At 43.0% G+C, this 16,781-nt stretch overlaps 1 protein-coding gene across 5 annotated transcripts in view; it reads right to left on the minus strand.

Moving 5' to 3' along the window:
- Positions 1-16,781, minus strand: part of SERGEF (secretion regulating guanine nucleotide exchange factor) — a 245,359-nt gene that overhangs the window by 178,795 nt on the left and 49,783 nt on the right. For all 5 annotated transcript variants that reach the window (XM_045016967.1, XM_045016969.1, XM_045016972.1 and 2 more), the window contains exon 9: positions 16,609-16,775. In XM_045016967.1, coding sequence (XP_044872902.1) covers positions 16,609-16,775 — 167 coding nt within the window. The remainder of the gene's footprint in view (positions 1-16,608; positions 16,776-16,781) is intronic.

The following is a 16,781-nucleotide window of genomic DNA, read 5'->3' on the forward strand; positions in this document are numbered from 1 at the left end:
ACACACTGCCTGTCCCCCAAACTTCCCCTGGGGAACCCAGATTCAAACCCCTTGAATCTCACCAGAGAGAGAGAAACAGCCAGTTCCCCTCCCCCCCCTTCCCTCTCTCCAGCCTGCTCCGGAGAGATTACACACCGAGTCAAATCCTTGACTCAACACAAAGAGGGACTCACCTCCCCCTCCCCTTCCCTTGAAAATGCAAACAAGAGAAGAATCAATCAAGTCCTAAAAAGAAAAGAGTTTATTAAAAGAACAAAAAGAAAGTACTCTATCTCTGTAATACCAGGATGGAACAATACACAGGGTCTAACTTATAAACCTGGAGAGATTTCCCCCTCCCCCTTTCTTTCTCAGTAAAAGCAAAGTAACAGCAACAAAAATAAAGTTATTCCTTCAGCAAAACACACAACTGCAAATGTAGAAATAAACTTATAATACTAGTTCGCCTGTTTAACACTTACTAGCCTGAATAGATGAACAATACTGCAGAAATCTTGGAGGACTTGAAAAAGGTGTCTGGACTCCCTTAGCTCCAAAGAGAGACTCAACTCAAACAAAAAAAAACACAGAAAAAAACTTCCTTCCACAGAGATTTGAAATTATCTTGTCCCTGATTGGTCCTCTGGTCAGGTGTTCATCAGGTACTGCTTGTTAACCCTTTACTGGTAAAAGAGACCTTAACCCTTAACTAACTGTTTATGACAACTCCCCTGAGCAACATACGTTATACCGACATAAGTGGTAGCATAGACATAGCCTAAGCATATGCAAGGAGTCCCCAGCTGTTTTGCCAGGCTTAGCCCTAAAGGATATACAGAGTCTGCTTACTATAGAAGTTGCTATTAGCTTTTGAAACCCGACTAACTCGTTTGTGTGTGGGGCAGGTTTACCTGCTTTAACTTTGTAAATGACTTTTTTTCTCGTTAATAAACCTTTAGTTAATTTGTTACAGGACTAGCTACAAGCATTATCCTTGGGGAGAGATCTAAGGTGCAAATTGACCTGGGGTAAGTGACTTGTCCTTCAGAACTGGGAGTAACCTGAACATTTTGTGATCTTTGGTGTACTGTGACCATCTACCACAAAGTCATGCTTGCCTGAGGTGGTAAGACAGAGCAGAGTAGCTAATAGGACTGCCTGTGACTCCATGTTAGGGATGTTATAATGTTTTAGGAGTTCACACTTGTTACTTGGTTGGTGAAATCTAATTCTAGAACACACAACAAGTTTGGGGATTGTGCCCCGTTCCCGGACAGTCTGCCCTGAGGTTGGCACGCATGCACATAAGCCACTCCAGACAGGCTAATACTTCAGTTTCTCTTCAGAGCACTGAGGCTCAGTGAATAGAACACCGGATTCAAATTCAGCAGACCTGGGTTTTATGCCCAGCTCTGCCACTGGCCTGCGGGTAGGCCATGGGCAAATTACTTATTTCTCTATACCTCAGTTTCCCCTTCTATAAAATGGGGATAGTGATGCTAGCCTACTTTGTAGAGTGCTTTGAGATCTATTGATGAAAAGTGCTATCTAAGAGCTATGTATTATGATAGGCAGCTTTTCACACAGACTTCATTGTATTTAGACATACTATTAGTTTATTTTTACAGGTCTGTACATGATAAATTATTTGTAGGTAGTAATTATATTGCACCATGTGCATGCCTGGCACTGAAAGCATTACTAGCTTTTGCTAGAATAGTAAAAATATTTAACAATCGCCAATGGGGCTCAGCTGTCACTTGACCATGAGTGCAGTGCTGGGAGCAGCATGGTGTTATGCTGCCCCAGAAACAGTCTGTAAGAAAAGCTATGACTCACCAACTCACAATATCCCTCCCTTTTCCCAGGTGTTTTGAAGTTGGAGTAAATTGTGTCCGCTCTCTCTGGCACAGCGCAGCTTGGCCAGCATGTTGGAGGGATTCCATTCTCTCTCACCCACCTATGCAAATGGGTCTGTGGATTCTTCTTCCTCTCCCTCACTGCTACCCACCGTGCAGGTAGCCAGCGCAGGGATGTACAGGAACAGCTTTTTACCACCACTCTAACAAGGTCACAATATTACCATTATGAACTGGGAACATGTTTGTATGAGATAGGACAAGTATTTAATTGATGGGTTTTGAATGGGTTTCAAGAAGTTGTTAAAAGTTCGAACTCATGTTAGAAGAAGATTTCTAACCATCAGAGGAGTGAGGTTCTGGAACAGACTCCCAATAGGAGTATTCGGGACAAACAACTAGTTTTAAGATGAAGTTTGATAAATGACAAGAATTCCCTGTGATATCAGGGGAATTGTCTCCATTACTCAGGAGGTCCCTTCCTGTTCTACGTCCCTATGTTACCACCCTCAGTTTCTTATATGAAAGGAGAAAGAGAATGAAAAAGAGAAAGAAGGAGACCTGGCCAAAATGACAAACAAAACTTATTTTTTAGTTCCTGCCTCTAAGGCTGTATTCTAGGAGAATCCCTGAAGAATGTGAATAGAGATTATTTTTTATCTCGTCTTTTTTGTTCTATTTTATAGTATTGTCAGTATCATTGACACCTTTTGTCTCTGTGGGTTGTGAAGGGGACAGAAAGGCCTTAATATATTCTCCAACTAAGGTACCAAGATACCTAAGACAGCCCCTGGCTTACTCCTTCTGCAGCCTACAACAGATGGCCCCAATTCAAGACAGCACTGAAACACATGCTTAATTTTAAAGCTTGATTTCAGTGGACATAAGCACATACAATTTCAGGACATGCTCAAGTTCTATCCTACAGAGGCTTGCTTCTCTGAATCACAGCTATCTTAGCAACTCTTAGGCAGCAACCATATTTGCTGGTTGAGTTTTCACTGGAAATCTCATGGATTAGTAACTTGCTTTTTCACTACTAAACTAATTGCTACAACTAGTTTAACACCTTAAAGAGAAAAAAATCAAGAGTATCTGTTTTTATATTCCTTTGACAACCTCAATACCATTTTTACCTGAGGTAGTTTTAATAGTTTCAACACAAACTTTTATCTCTATTTTTAACTGACACAAACATTAGTGAATTACATTAGGAACTTATTACCCTTGAGCCTTTATTTATTCCACTTGTGTACATTTCAGTATCATGTAAGATAAACTGAGAAGCCAGGAAATTGATGCTCCCTGTTTACAAGAAATTAAAGTGAACATCCTTATACTGCTATTTTATCAATGTATCTTAAACACAAATCAAGGAGAAATCAGACAATTCAGTTTCTCAGAGGTAATCAGTCTCAAGAGCCAACTGGATAAAGCCTCTACGGACAGAAAAGAGAATGTTACATTACCTACCAATCAGACTGACAGGTTGTATATATTCTTCTCAGCTAAGAATTAGGCTAAAATAATGAGCTAATTCTAAATTACAATAGCCAAAAATAAAGCATTGTGTCCTTAAAAACCAGTGTAACACTTGCTTCTTCCTGATCTCACTAGTTATAAAAACAGATGACATGGGGTACATTTTTCTCATTTATAATGAAGTATCAGAATGCAGGTACTTAACACATCCATCTGATAGACTGAGATAGCAGAAACAAAACCTTTTCATCTGTGCAACAACTCTTGACCAAATTAGCAGCTCATCGGTACTCCAGCTCTTTTCTATGACACACCCCGCAGGCACCTGATCTCAGTTCTATTTCAGACTCAAAACACTATAAGGTTAGGGAGCCTCTCTTTGGTAAGCGAGTTTCCAACACCACACTGTTAATTTGCACCTCTCTCTGAGACAGACACCACCGGCATATCCCACAAACAAAGAAATGAGGAGAAGTTCTTTAAAAAAATATGTGGGGATAAGAAGAGTAAAAGAAAGGAAATTTAATTTTAACTGTGTTTTTAATTTAAAAAAAATTTCTTTAGTAATGAAGGCGGTTAATTGCAAAAGTAAAATCTAAACTCAATAAGGCATCTAAAAAAAAAAGAAACTGTTTTCTTCTATTATTTTTAGATGCCAATGCAATAAAATCAATATACTGATATTGAGGCAAAAGATGATAATGCATTAATATAGCTCCTTTCATCTAAGGATCTCAATGCATTTTATAGACATAAGTTAATTATGTCTCATACCATCATTTTAAGGTAGGTACATTTTATATACTTGCTTTATGGATGTATAAACAGAAGAACGGAGAGGTTGACTGACGCGGCCAGAGTGACAGAATGAATCAATGGCAGAGTTCAGAATAATTCCCAATTCTCTGATTTAATTATTAGACCAGAGCTCCCTCTCATACTAAACTGAGTACATTAAAACAGAGCTCTGGATCCACAGGTGTCTCTCATGAAAGCCTGTGAGTTTACTCAGCAACCCCAAGTGTTCCAAATGTACAGAGAAGATGGATTGGTAGTGATGTGCTAGTCCTCCTCACCCTGCCACAGGCACTCTATAAATACTAGCAAAAAGGACATGTCCCCATTCACAGAGTCATCACCAGAATGAGGCAGAACTGCCAGTGACACAGCAAAACCAGCCAAGCTCCTTTTCTGGATAGGATGATATTATGGTTTAGAGAGCACACTTCATTCAAATCCCTTTCCCTTTCCATGTCTTCCACAAAGCCTACTAACTGCTAAGGAAGAAATGCAGCCTCACACCCAGTATTAAAATTGGTGTAGCTCCACTGAGTTCTTTCTCCAGTCATCCAAAGCATTTATATGTGTGAGCTGTTCTGCCTGTCTATTTTGATGTTGAGCTCCTTGGAGCAAGAATAGTGTCATCCTGAGTTCTGTACAGTACAGAATACACTGTTAGTACTTAACAGATAATCATTTATAAATAATAATGAGGAAGCGTATCCCAAATTACCCAATAAGGTAGTTTCAGGAGAGCCTCATCTTTAATTCACGATGTCAACCAAAGTGAAGCTTCAGCAGCAATCAGTGCCTCAATGTATTCACAGTGGAGCTTACCTACAACAGTCCCAACACTTCAGGACTTCACTTAAGTGGTGCTGTACTTCTGAAGAGAACAGGTCAGAGTTAGCTGAGCAAATGAACGTGAGCTCTTTAGCCACAAAAGAAATATAGGGCCAGATTCTCAGCTGGTGGTTTCAATTGAGTTATACCAATTTACAACAGCTGACCAAACCATATACAGATGAGAAGAGTGCAGTGAAGCTGAGTGACAGTGTCCTGATCATTAGAGTGTAAAAGAGGTCTAAGTGATTTGACAATGAGACTGAGTCAGGACCCCAGGTTTCTCTACTCAACTTTGCCCGACTCAACATAGGAACTTGGGAAAGTCAAACTCTCTCTGTCTCAGTTTCCCTTATCTGTATAATGGGGTTAAAAGTGTGTATTAACCTTTGTAAAGCAATCAGAGGTCAATTATTATTTATCATTTATTTTTAATTCATACAGGAAGACTCATGGAGTATGTTGGCTTCCCATAAAAGAAGGCTATAAAGGATTCTATACAGACACCATATGAAGAACATTAAACATCTTAATCATGGTGAGCTATAATATTTTGCACTTATGCAGGGCCTGATCCAGTACCCACTGAAGGCAATGGAAAGATTCCCAGTGACTTCAATGGGCTTTGCATTAAGCCCATAGTTTGTTCCCTTAAAGGTCCTCAAAGCACTTTGTGAATATTTATTACCTCATTTTTAAAGATAGGGAAACAGCTGCCACTCACATCATCTGCAGCAGAGCCAATAACATGATTTCCAGTCCTGTCACAAAACCATCTTCTCCCTCAATAAGGCAAGAAATCATGTTTTCAAGTATATCTCAGGGTAGCAAAGTTCAATACAAATAAATGACAAGACCAAGTCTTTGGGAATGATACAAATGAGAGAAATCTTCGGTGAGCTTAAACACAAAAAGGAAGCTTACAAGAAATGGAAACTTGGACAGATGACTAGGGAGGAATATAAAAATATTGCTCGAGCATGCAGGAGTGTAATCAGGAAGGCCAAAGCACAACTGGAGTTGCAGCTAGCAAGCGATATGAAGGGTAACAAGAAGCGTTTCTACAGGTATGTTAGCAACAAGGTGGTCAAGGAAAGTGTGGGACCCTTACTGAATGGGGGAGGCAACCTAATGACAGACGATATGGAAAAAGCTGAAGCACTCAATGCTTTTTTTGCCTCTGTCTTCACAGACAAGGTCAGCTCCCAGACTGCTGCACTGGGCAGCACAGTATGAGGAGGAGGTGAGCAGCCCTCAGTGGTGAAAGAACAGGTTAAGAATTATTTAGAAAACCTGGACATGCACAAGTCCATGGGTCCAAATCTAATGCAACCGAGGGTTCTCAGGGAGTTGGCTGATGTGATTGCAGAGCCATTGGCCATTATCTTTGAAAACTCATGGTGATCGGGGGAGGTCCTGGACGATTGGAAAAAGGCAAATGTAGTACCCATCTTTAAAAAAGGGAAGAAGGAAAATCCGGAGAACTACAGACTGGTCAGCCTCACCTCAGTCCCTGGAAAAAATCATGGAGCAGGTCCTCAAGGAACCCATTTTGAAGTACTTGGAGGAGAGGAAGGTGATCAGGAACACTCAACATGGATTCACCAAGGGCAAGTCATGCCTGACCAACCTGATTGCCTTTTATGAGGAGATAACTGGCTCTGTGGATGAGGGGAAAGCAGTGGACATGATATATCTTGACTTTAGCAAAGCTTTTGATTCGGTCTCCCACAGTATTCTTGCCAGCAAGTTTTAAAAGTATGGATTGGATGAATGGACTATAAGGTGGATAGAAAGCTGGCTAGATTGTCAGGCTCAACGGGTAGTGATCAACGGCTCAATGTCTAGTTGGCTGCCGGTATCAAGCAGAGTGCCCCAGGGGCCGGTTTTCTTCAACTTCTTTATTAATGATCTGGATGATGGAATGGATTGCACCCTCAGCAAGTTCACGGATGACACTAAGCTGGGGGGGAGAGGTAGATAGGCTGGAGGGTAGGGATAGGGTCCAGTGACCTAGACAAATTGGAGGATTGGGCCAAAAGAAATCTGATGAGGTTCAATAAGTACAAGTGCAGAGGCCTGCACTTAGGACAGAAGAACCCCATGCACTGTTACAGGCTGGGGACTGACTGGCTAAGCAGCAGTTCTGCAGAAAAGGACCTGGGGATTACAGTGGACAAGAAGCTAGATATGATTCAACAGCATGCCCTTGTTGCCAAGAAGGCCAACGATATATTAGGCTGCATTAGTAGGAGCATTGCCAGCAGACCGAGGGAAGTGATTATTCCCCTCTATTCAGCACTGGTGAGACGACATCTGGAGTACTGCATCCAGTTTTGGGCCCCCCACTACAGAAAGGATATTCACAAATTGGAGAGAGTCCAGCGGAGGGCAACAAAAATTATTAGGGAGCTCTGGCACATGACTTATGAGGAGAGGCTGAGGGAACTGGGCTTATTTAGTCTGCAGAAGAGAAGAGTAGGGGGGGATTTGATAGCAGCCTTCAACTACCTGAAGGGGGGGGTTCCAAAGAGGATGGAGCTAGGCTGTTCAAAGTGGTGGCAGATGACGGAACAAGGAGCAATGGTCTCAAGTTGCAGTGGGGGAGGTCTAGGTTGGATATTAGGAAACACTATTTCACTAGGAGAGCGGTGAAGCACTGAAATGGGTTACCTAGAGAGGTGGTAGAATCTCCACCCTTAGAGGATTTTAAGGCTCAGCTTGACAAAGCCCTGGCTGGGATGATTTAGTTGGGAATTGGTCCTGCTTTGAGCAGGGGGTTGGACTCAATGACCTCCTGAGGTCTCTTCCAACCCTAATCTTCCATGATTCTATGAAATCTAGAACGCTGGAAATAAGGTATGTTTACCCTATGAAAGGCATCTATAGCATCATAACACCGTTTTGCCTACCTAAGGGGTCTACATTCTCTCTCTGAAGCAGCCATAGTCCTTTGAACATCTTATTGCATCCATGGTTTGGGTATATAGGAATACAGGAACTGCCATGCTGGATCAGCCTCTAATTCCAACTAGTCCAGTATCCTGTCTTTGACTGGCCAGAACAAGATGCTTCAGAGAAAGTTTTAATTACACCACAGTAGGCAGATGTGGGATAATCTGCCCCCACATAGGTTACAGGGCAAATTATTCTATGCTCCTCCAAAACCAAGCATATGTTTTCTAATAACACATTCAAAATTACCACAACTGTACATGCATATGGACTATTAACATTAGTGAGAGTTACTGAATTGAGGAATGGACACCCACCCCCGGACTGGGTCATAGATAATACCTCAAAGCCTACCATGTTTTTTATAAAAAGAATAAACTGAAACAAATGTATTCCTTCAAGTGGTCATTATAGTGGCAGTTTTTTCTAGGAGCATTAATAATACTTGAACTGGAGCTCAGAAGTAACCTTTATACTGTCCAGAATGTACCACGTATGAAAGATTTGGAGATGGAACAAACTTCCAACACTGAAAGAAGTTTGGCGTTCTGGTGCCCCAACTTTCAGCTGCATCCAATATCCCCCAGGCTGCTCTAAAGCACACCCGGCTGGCTATGGTGTAAAAGGGCTGTCTGCCAGCCGGGGATTACTGGAAAGCAGTGCGCTCCAGCCATGATCCCTTCCTGCAGGAATTAGCCCACCACGCACCTTACATTAGGGGCTGCAGGAAAGTGGGTGGAAACAACCTGTGCCACTTCTCCACCAACTGGGGCCAACCCCATGCTGGGGAATCACTAGCTGTAGCGATCCAGTAGCTTTCTGGACACTTTGCACAGTGACAGCAGTATAAAGGAACCAAAACAGGGTCAGGATTAAGATCGGGATAATCTGTACTATGAACTTGTAACAGGGCAGACTCCTCTCCTGTCCTAAGATCCCTCACAAACAGTCCAAGATGTCTTTTGATTGGTTATCACCTCTATGAATTTTTATTACCCTCACCAAAAAGGCCCCGTCAGAATCCTGTGCAGCAAGTCTATTTACCGTTTTTCCTAATCCTCAGCTTTTTCTCCACGGAACGGAAGCAAAAGAGACCTCTCCAGTCTGAGACCTTTCTTCCTATGGGCTCTGCTAGCCTTCCCCTTTGCTCTTCCTTCCTGTGTTTTTAACTAGCCTCCCCAGTTGGTGGGATAATTAGCTCCTTAGCTCACCAAACCCCTCTCCCCCCACACTCTGCTTAGGCAATAAAGTTCTCTCCTCCTCCATCAGGCCTTTCCTGGTGGAACTAGCTAAGGCTTAAGTGATCAGAGTGCTGGGTCCACCACTGGCTCTCAGCACTCTGCCGCGGAGCTATGCAGGTAATATGTAACTCTAAGGTCATGAATATGTTATCTTGCCAAGTGCTCATTTTCATTCCATTGCTGACATGTTTTATAAATAAAGCTATGATTAAGATTTTAAGAAATATTTATTGACTTACCATCAGAAGTCACAATATAAACTAGAAGAGTAGTCTGAAGTAGATTTTCTCATATTGGGTCTTTATTGAAGTATATTATTCCAAAATATTAGGGTTTCCCTTTACTCCATTTACAGGAGTCTAGAGGCAAAATTCCCCAGGGAGATTTGTCACTTTATCGTAGCAGCTGAGATTGTGTACTTTGTAGCTAGCAGCTTGATCACTTGCAAGAACAATATTATTTATATATCTATATAATATAGTGATGTGGGGAAAAAATAAAAGCACATGACTTTCAAAGGCCTATGGACGAACAAAGGAATCAATTAGTGCAGCAAAGAGGGTCACGTATTAACAAAGCCAGCTGTACCTAACTGCACAGTAAAATTCACCCCAGACACAGAAGGCCAGTGCAACACACACTGCACCACTAATGCCCTGCACAGGGGAAGTGGCCACATGGGAGTGCTTGCACAATCCCTACACGCCGCGGGAAAGGTCTCCACACTGGCTCCCTCAAGGGGGCAGGGCAGGGTACGGGGAGCCACACAACAGGCCCAGGAGCAGCTACTCCAGCTGATAGGGTATTCTCAGTCTCCAGCCCTGAGATGCGTGGTAGACCCCCTGCAGACTCCATTATTACACTGGCTTGATATGGATGGGGTGGACTAAGCACACAGCCATTCATTTGATGGTGACACTGTAAAGCAGCAAGTCATTTTTTCACTTCACTGCTCTAATTTTTCTTTTCATTAAGAAACTCCAGTGCTCACTGCCCTGAACAGCTACAAACTAGCAGAACTTCCTTTAGTGAGATTAGAGCTACAATCAAAATGTGGCTGTATGTGAAGGCAATTCTTTATTCCCAGAGAGAAAATATCCCTTCTTCCTTTCAATTTAGTGAAAGCCATTTAGTCAGATATAATGACTTCTTCTCAGTCAGTTTATTGCTTACTGTGAATGTTTGCTGCAATGAATGACATGCAAAACATATCACAAACAGTAAAAGAGTAGCTATTAAGACCAAAAATACCAGACAGGCTGGAGAAGCATTTTGAGAAGAAGAAAATGATCAACTAGATCTTTGTAACATTCACTAAACAGAGAGGCTAATCAAATTTCAGTCCATTTGTATTTAATCTCCATTTGTCCTTTCATCTCAAGAGCAGCGGATATGAATGTACATCATGCAATAAACGAATCAGATATACCTAAGAGACCCAATCAAGGACCCCATACAACACAAAAGCACCTCATGCATAATGCCACACAACTGATTTCAGCACAAACTTGAAATTTCTTCTCAGTGACTTATTCTGCACAGAAAGGGAAATAATCTATTTATCTGCAATATAATTATTCAGTAGATTTAAACACATGATGCTTCATGATTCCAATACAGATACTAACTCTTTATAAGCTTAAGCTATCACTGAAAGAAGTAAACCCTTTAAAACTGCTGGACAGTCATTGTGCTGCTGTAAGATTGTCCTTTTTATTGATTTTTGAGTCTCATTGTTTACATTGAAAGAAGAAAAAAGAAAAAGATTTTGCTTATAGTTCCCAAGAACAATATTTCCAAGTGAATACATGTAATGGAATTAAGCTACATTAAAGTAACATATGGTTCACTCAGAAACAAGGAGATTTTCAGTCCAGACTGATATGGCATCATGAATATTTGCAACACAGAACAATCACCACCCCTTGCAGGAGAAAGTAGTAGGTCAACCACATGAGTAGAGGCAAGAAGCTGCATAGTAGGGATTACAGTCTGCATTAAGGACAGGAGAGCAGCCTTAAATGACAATAAAAAGCAAACTTATTTATGTTTGGCCCTGAGTATTATCTGAACACAATTTTCCCCTTGTATTTTTAAACGATGCTAACTCAAGTCAATAAGCAACCAGCAGATTATAGCCTTGCCAAAAATTCATTTCAGTCAATTTTATATAAACTTACAAACAGGGCTGGCTCCAAGTTTTTTGCCGCCCCAAGCAAAAAAATGTTCCTGTGCCCTCCCAGCCCCGCCCCAACTCCGCCCCTTCCCCACCCCATTCCAACCCCTTCCCCAAATCCCCGGCCCCACCTCCTCCCCGGGCGCGCCGCATTCCCCTCCTACCCCTCCCTCCCAGGCAAGCCTGGGAGGGAGCGGGGAGAAGCAGAGCAGTGGCGTGCTCGGGGGAGCAGGCGGCAGTGGAGGGGAGGTGAGCTGGGGGGGCAGTTCCTCTGCTCCCCCCCGGGTTACTTCCTGTGGCCCTCCCCGCGCCCACCACCACCGCAGCTCGCCTCCACTTAGGGCACTGATTAACACGAACTCAAATTCCCAGCCTAAGAGTATAACATTAGTAAAGGATGAACTGAACAGAAGCACATGCAGGACGATAATTGGAGTCAAATGGAAAAGCAGATGTCTACAACCATTCAATTCCCTGGGTCAGAGGTGAAGTTTGTTGCTGTTTATGAATTACTGTACATCTAGGTATTGTCACTTTCATTGATTTGGGCATTTAGAACCTACCTCCCCAAAGAACTACAAGCAACCAAATATCTTAACTATCTCAGGTACTTAGTGCCTTGCAATCTTTAATGTATCTATTGTCACACCAATCCTAAGAGGTAGGCCAGTGTTATTATCCCCATTTTACAGATGGGGAACTCAGGGACAGAGAGAACAAGTCACAAAGGAAGTCTATGGTGAAGCAGGGAATTTACTCCCGGGGGAATTCTGCGCCACTACGCATGTGCAGAATTCATATCCCCTGCAGATTTCTTTGCTTCCCCACAGAAAAATGACTGTGACAGGGAAGCAAAGGAAAGCTGCAAGAGCAGTCATGCAGCACTCCCTAGCTGCGCAAGTACATTGTTTCAGGCACCTGGAGCAGCCGGCAGAGAGGTAAATCACCACAGCGCTGTGGACACTCCAGCCAGTGGCTCCTATCCTGAGCCAGGATCAGTTGCTAGTCGTGGCTGCGCTGAAGGCAGAAGAGGACGGGACTTCCCCTTTCCCTGCAAAGAGTGGCTGGGGCTGTGTCAGACTCACTCCCAGAAACCTCTCCCAGTGGCAGGAAGCTCAGCATCCTCCCCTGCTTCCTGTCCCCATCACTCCTCAGCTGCAGGAGGAGGGGTCATTGTAGAGCGAGCTGCTCCCCCATCTGCCCAACTCCCGTGCATCTGGGCCTCCGAGACACCCCTGCCAAGCCTCACCCTGTATGCCCAGAACCCCCCCTAGCCTTCCATACCCGAATCCCACCCTATTGAACTTCAACCCCTGCATCTGGAGCCCCCTGCATCCAGACACCCTGCCTCTGGACCCCCACCCCTGCACCCAGACCACCCCCTAATGAGCTCCCTGCACTCAAACACCCAACCTGACAAGCCCCACCCCCCTGCACCACCATGAGCCCCCACATCCAGACCCCCACACCACTAACCCCCAATTAGCTGCACCCAGACCCCCACCCCACCAAACCCCACTCTCCCAGCACCCAGACACCCCTGCTGAGACCCCCACTCCCAGACCCCTACACTGAGCCCCAACCACTTTCACCTGGAAGCCCCTGCAGAGTCCCATTGCCCCTGCACCTGGAACACACACACCCCCAACGAGCCTCTGTGCATCCAGATCCTCCCCACACCTAGACCCCCCCACTGAGCTACCTGCCCCCAGATTGTCCCACACAGAATCTTCTCACCCCACACCTGGATCCCCCCCACACTGAGCCCCTCCATGCTTGGATCCTGCCTGGTTAAGCCTTCCTGCCCCACACTTAATGTGCCTGGCTCAGAGGGGCAGGGCTCCAGGGTGTTTTTCTGGGGCAAACCCAGGCCCTGTGCTGTGTCAGGGTCAGGTGCTGCCTCACCAGTGAGTCCGTGTCCCTGGGGTGGAGGGTGGGAAGGCTTCAGGGTGATCTCCCAGCTTCGTGCAACCAGTGGCTTGTGCTCCCCACTGCCATGCTGGAGCCTCTGCATTTATTTATTGACAAATAAAACTTGCAGAGTGCAGATTTTTAAAATATTGTGTGCAGAATTTTTAGGCACAGAATGCCCTCATGAGTAGGAATTGAACCCAAGTATTCTAAATCCCAGACAAGCACCCTATTTACTGCAACTTCCTTCTTCCCTCTGTCTGGTGTGATGCTCACACTGCAATTTGCACTTTAAATTAAGATGTAAATCTTATCGGTAGACTGCAGACTCCTCCTGATTGAGATCTCTACACATTACCCATAATACATATAAAAGTTAATAGTAATAATGTTGTGCATGGTCTAGTGGTTAGAGCAAAGGACTTTGAGCTAGGACTCAGTTTTTATTCCTGGTTCTGCCACTACTTGCTATCATAAACATAAAGAAAAGGGTAGCATAAAATCCCCCCTTGCAGCTGTACTGAATTGCTTTACCTGTAAGGGGTTAAGAAGCTCAAATAACCTGGTTGGCACCTGACCAGAAGGACCAATAAGGAAAGAAGATACTTTCAAATCTGCAGGGGGGGGGGGGAGGTTCTTGTTTGTGCTCTCTTTGTTTGTTCCCTCTCCCGACAGAGAGAGAGAGACCAGGCAGGTAAAACATCTCCTGAAATGATCCATCTAAGATTACAAACATTTTAAGCAAGGCAAGGAAATGAGTTAGATTATCTTTTGTTTTAGCTTGTGAATTTTCCTTGTGATAAAAGGTAGTTTTATTCCCTTTTTGTAACTGTGAAGTTGAGTCCAGAGGGGAATCCTCTGTGTTTTAAATCTTTTTATTACCCTGTAAAGTTACTTTTCATCCTGATTTTGCAGGTTTGATTCTTTTACCCTTTCTTTAAATAAAGTTCTTCCTTTAAGAACCTGATTGATTTTCAGCGTCCTAGAGACAAAGGGTCTGGTCGGTATTCACAAGCCTCCCCAGGAAAGGAGGCAAAGGGGATCAGGGGAATATTTTAGGGGAATGGGGACTCCAAGTGACCTTTTTCCTGAATTTTTTTGTAAATCACTTGGTGGTGGCAGCAACACCGTCCAAGGACAAGGAAAGGAATTGTACCTTGGGGAAGTTTTAACCCAAGCTGGTAAAATATAAGCTTAGGGGGTCTTTCATGTGGGTCCCCATATCTGTACCCCAGAGTTCAGAGTGGGGAGTGAACCCTGACACTTGCTGTGTGGTCTTACACAAGTCACTTTACTTTTTTGCCTCAGTCTACCCATGAAATGAGGGTAATGATAGATATCACCTCACTGGGGTGTCGCGAGGCTTCATGGAGGCGTGTGACATGCTTTGAAATCCTGAGATGAAAAGCACTCTATAATAATATGTTGCATTGTATTGTAGCACCCAGAAGCTATTGGACAAATAGCTAGTTTCATATTTTCCAAAGCCTTTACACTACCTGCAATTACAGAAAGGTATAATTTGGTGCTTAACTAGATTATTTGTACAATATTTTCCCATGGACGTTGTGACAAATGCCATGCTTTGGTAGCCTGGAATATTCAGAAACTACTGTACTGAGATACAACAGATGCTATGGACACATGGGATATTCAAAGACTATCATATCAACTTTATAAATGTATGTATTTTTGTGGGCTGGCTAGTGATTGCACTCCTGGCTAAATGAGGAAATTAAAACATTTTCTATAGGACCCAAAGTCACTTGCAGGGGGTGGGAAGAGAGAATGCAAATTCTCAGTGTCAGTTTCACTCCCCAGAGGCAATAATATATACTAGTTTGATCTGGTAAAAAATGTTAAACTGTATGAAGAAACAGCTTCACTCATACACGATTCAAGAACTGACATAAAACTCTGACCGAGAGACACAGACCCTGTGAAAAGGGCCTTTATCGGGGTCTCCATGAAGAAGACTGGTGACTGTCTGGTAAGACAAGACCTGCATATAAGCTTTTTATTGTTTTTAAGGTATGATTCATTGGTAATGCTTTTGTTCTGCATAGTACTTTGTTTTATAAAAGCAGGCAGTCACTGGTTAACTGTATCATTGCCCCTGAGAAAATAGGACTGCAGGTACTGAACTAAAGTCAGAGCTGCTGAGGTAATCACAGTGAATCACAGGAGTCTGCAGTCTAACTCCCTGGTCCTTAGGGAGTGGATAGCAGGATCCCACCCTAAGAAACATGATAGCTAGAGGATAGAGCCCTAAGTGTAGTCACCCAAGAAGATCATGAAGGGGTGCAGTTACTTTGGGGACTGTGACAGTCATCACTAGAAAAACTCTCATTATTCTAAAATGGTAATGCTACTGAAGATATTGGCTATTACCAAGATTTTCATGTTTAACAATAGCTCCAGCTTTTGTTCTACAAGACCTAATAATTTCCAGGAATTTCAAGATTCGCACTGTTTGATTTAGTACAGAAGGCTAGTTTTCCGCCTAATCTTTCTATTTCAGTGGCTGCAGCACCAACGTACTCCTTAAACAGTGTCAAATTTTCCAAGCTCTTTCTTTGTTAACAGTTTAACTCTGACTCCTGTAAGTTTGACTGTTCAGTTTCATCAAAAATAAGTCTACTACTCTTTTCAAAAGTCCTCGTTGACGGTATTGACATCCAACCTCTGAGAAATTCTCTATCATTTAGGGCCTGATCTAAAGCCCACTAAAGTCAATGGGAGTCTTTCCAATGATGTCAAGGGACTATGAATCATGTGCTTAGAGATCTTCAATTACATTCAAATGACAGTCTACTTGTCATACTGTGCAACTTCATTTTTTCCAGTTATACTAATGTATCTGTCCCTTCTGGATTCAGCTACACCATTAAAGGAAGGTTGTTTCTTATTTCAAAACTAAAAACACTACTGCCTTAAGAGTGAAACTCAATATGAGCAACACAGTGTTAAATGCGGGAAGGTCACAGGTTAAACTGTAGCATATTCAGATTTCTTCAGAAGAAAGCAACACTGAAAACAGTAAGGCTAATACCTAATCTGTTACACCGTATTACAGGGGCAACTACTTCCTCTTCAAATTTGACATCTAAAGAAGATACTAAATCTAAAGCAATCTTTTTGCTAATGAAAACTCCAATCCCTCACTCACTGCTTCTACCAAGAACAAACTTGTTTCAGAACACAATGATTATTTAAGAATTACAAATAATTGAATCAAATTAAATTTGGAGTACTTGAGTGGGAGGGAAGGGCTGGTTTTGCTTCATTTTGAAGAAAGTTTTTTCAGGAGATGATTCTGAGCATCTTGACTTGTGCAAAGAGGGGAAATTCTAAAGCTGAGAAAAGGACATTTTTCCCTTACCTGAGATGCTCCAGAGAGGCAAGGCACTGAAACTGGCACATTAGACAACTGCTCCAAATGCTGCTCAGATGATCTCTGCACCTGCTGTCTTTGTCCATCGTGAACCACTGCACTCCTTCCGAGTTGCCCATAGTCTGCTCTACCCCACGTGAAGACCTTGCCAGTTTCTAAAT

The sequence above is a fragment of the Mauremys mutica genome, chromosome 4, assembly GCF_020497125.1.
Source record: "Mauremys mutica isolate MM-2020 ecotype Southern chromosome 4, ASM2049712v1, whole genome shotgun sequence".
NCBI classification, from domain to species: Eukaryota; Metazoa; Chordata; order Testudines; family Geoemydidae; genus Mauremys; species Mauremys mutica.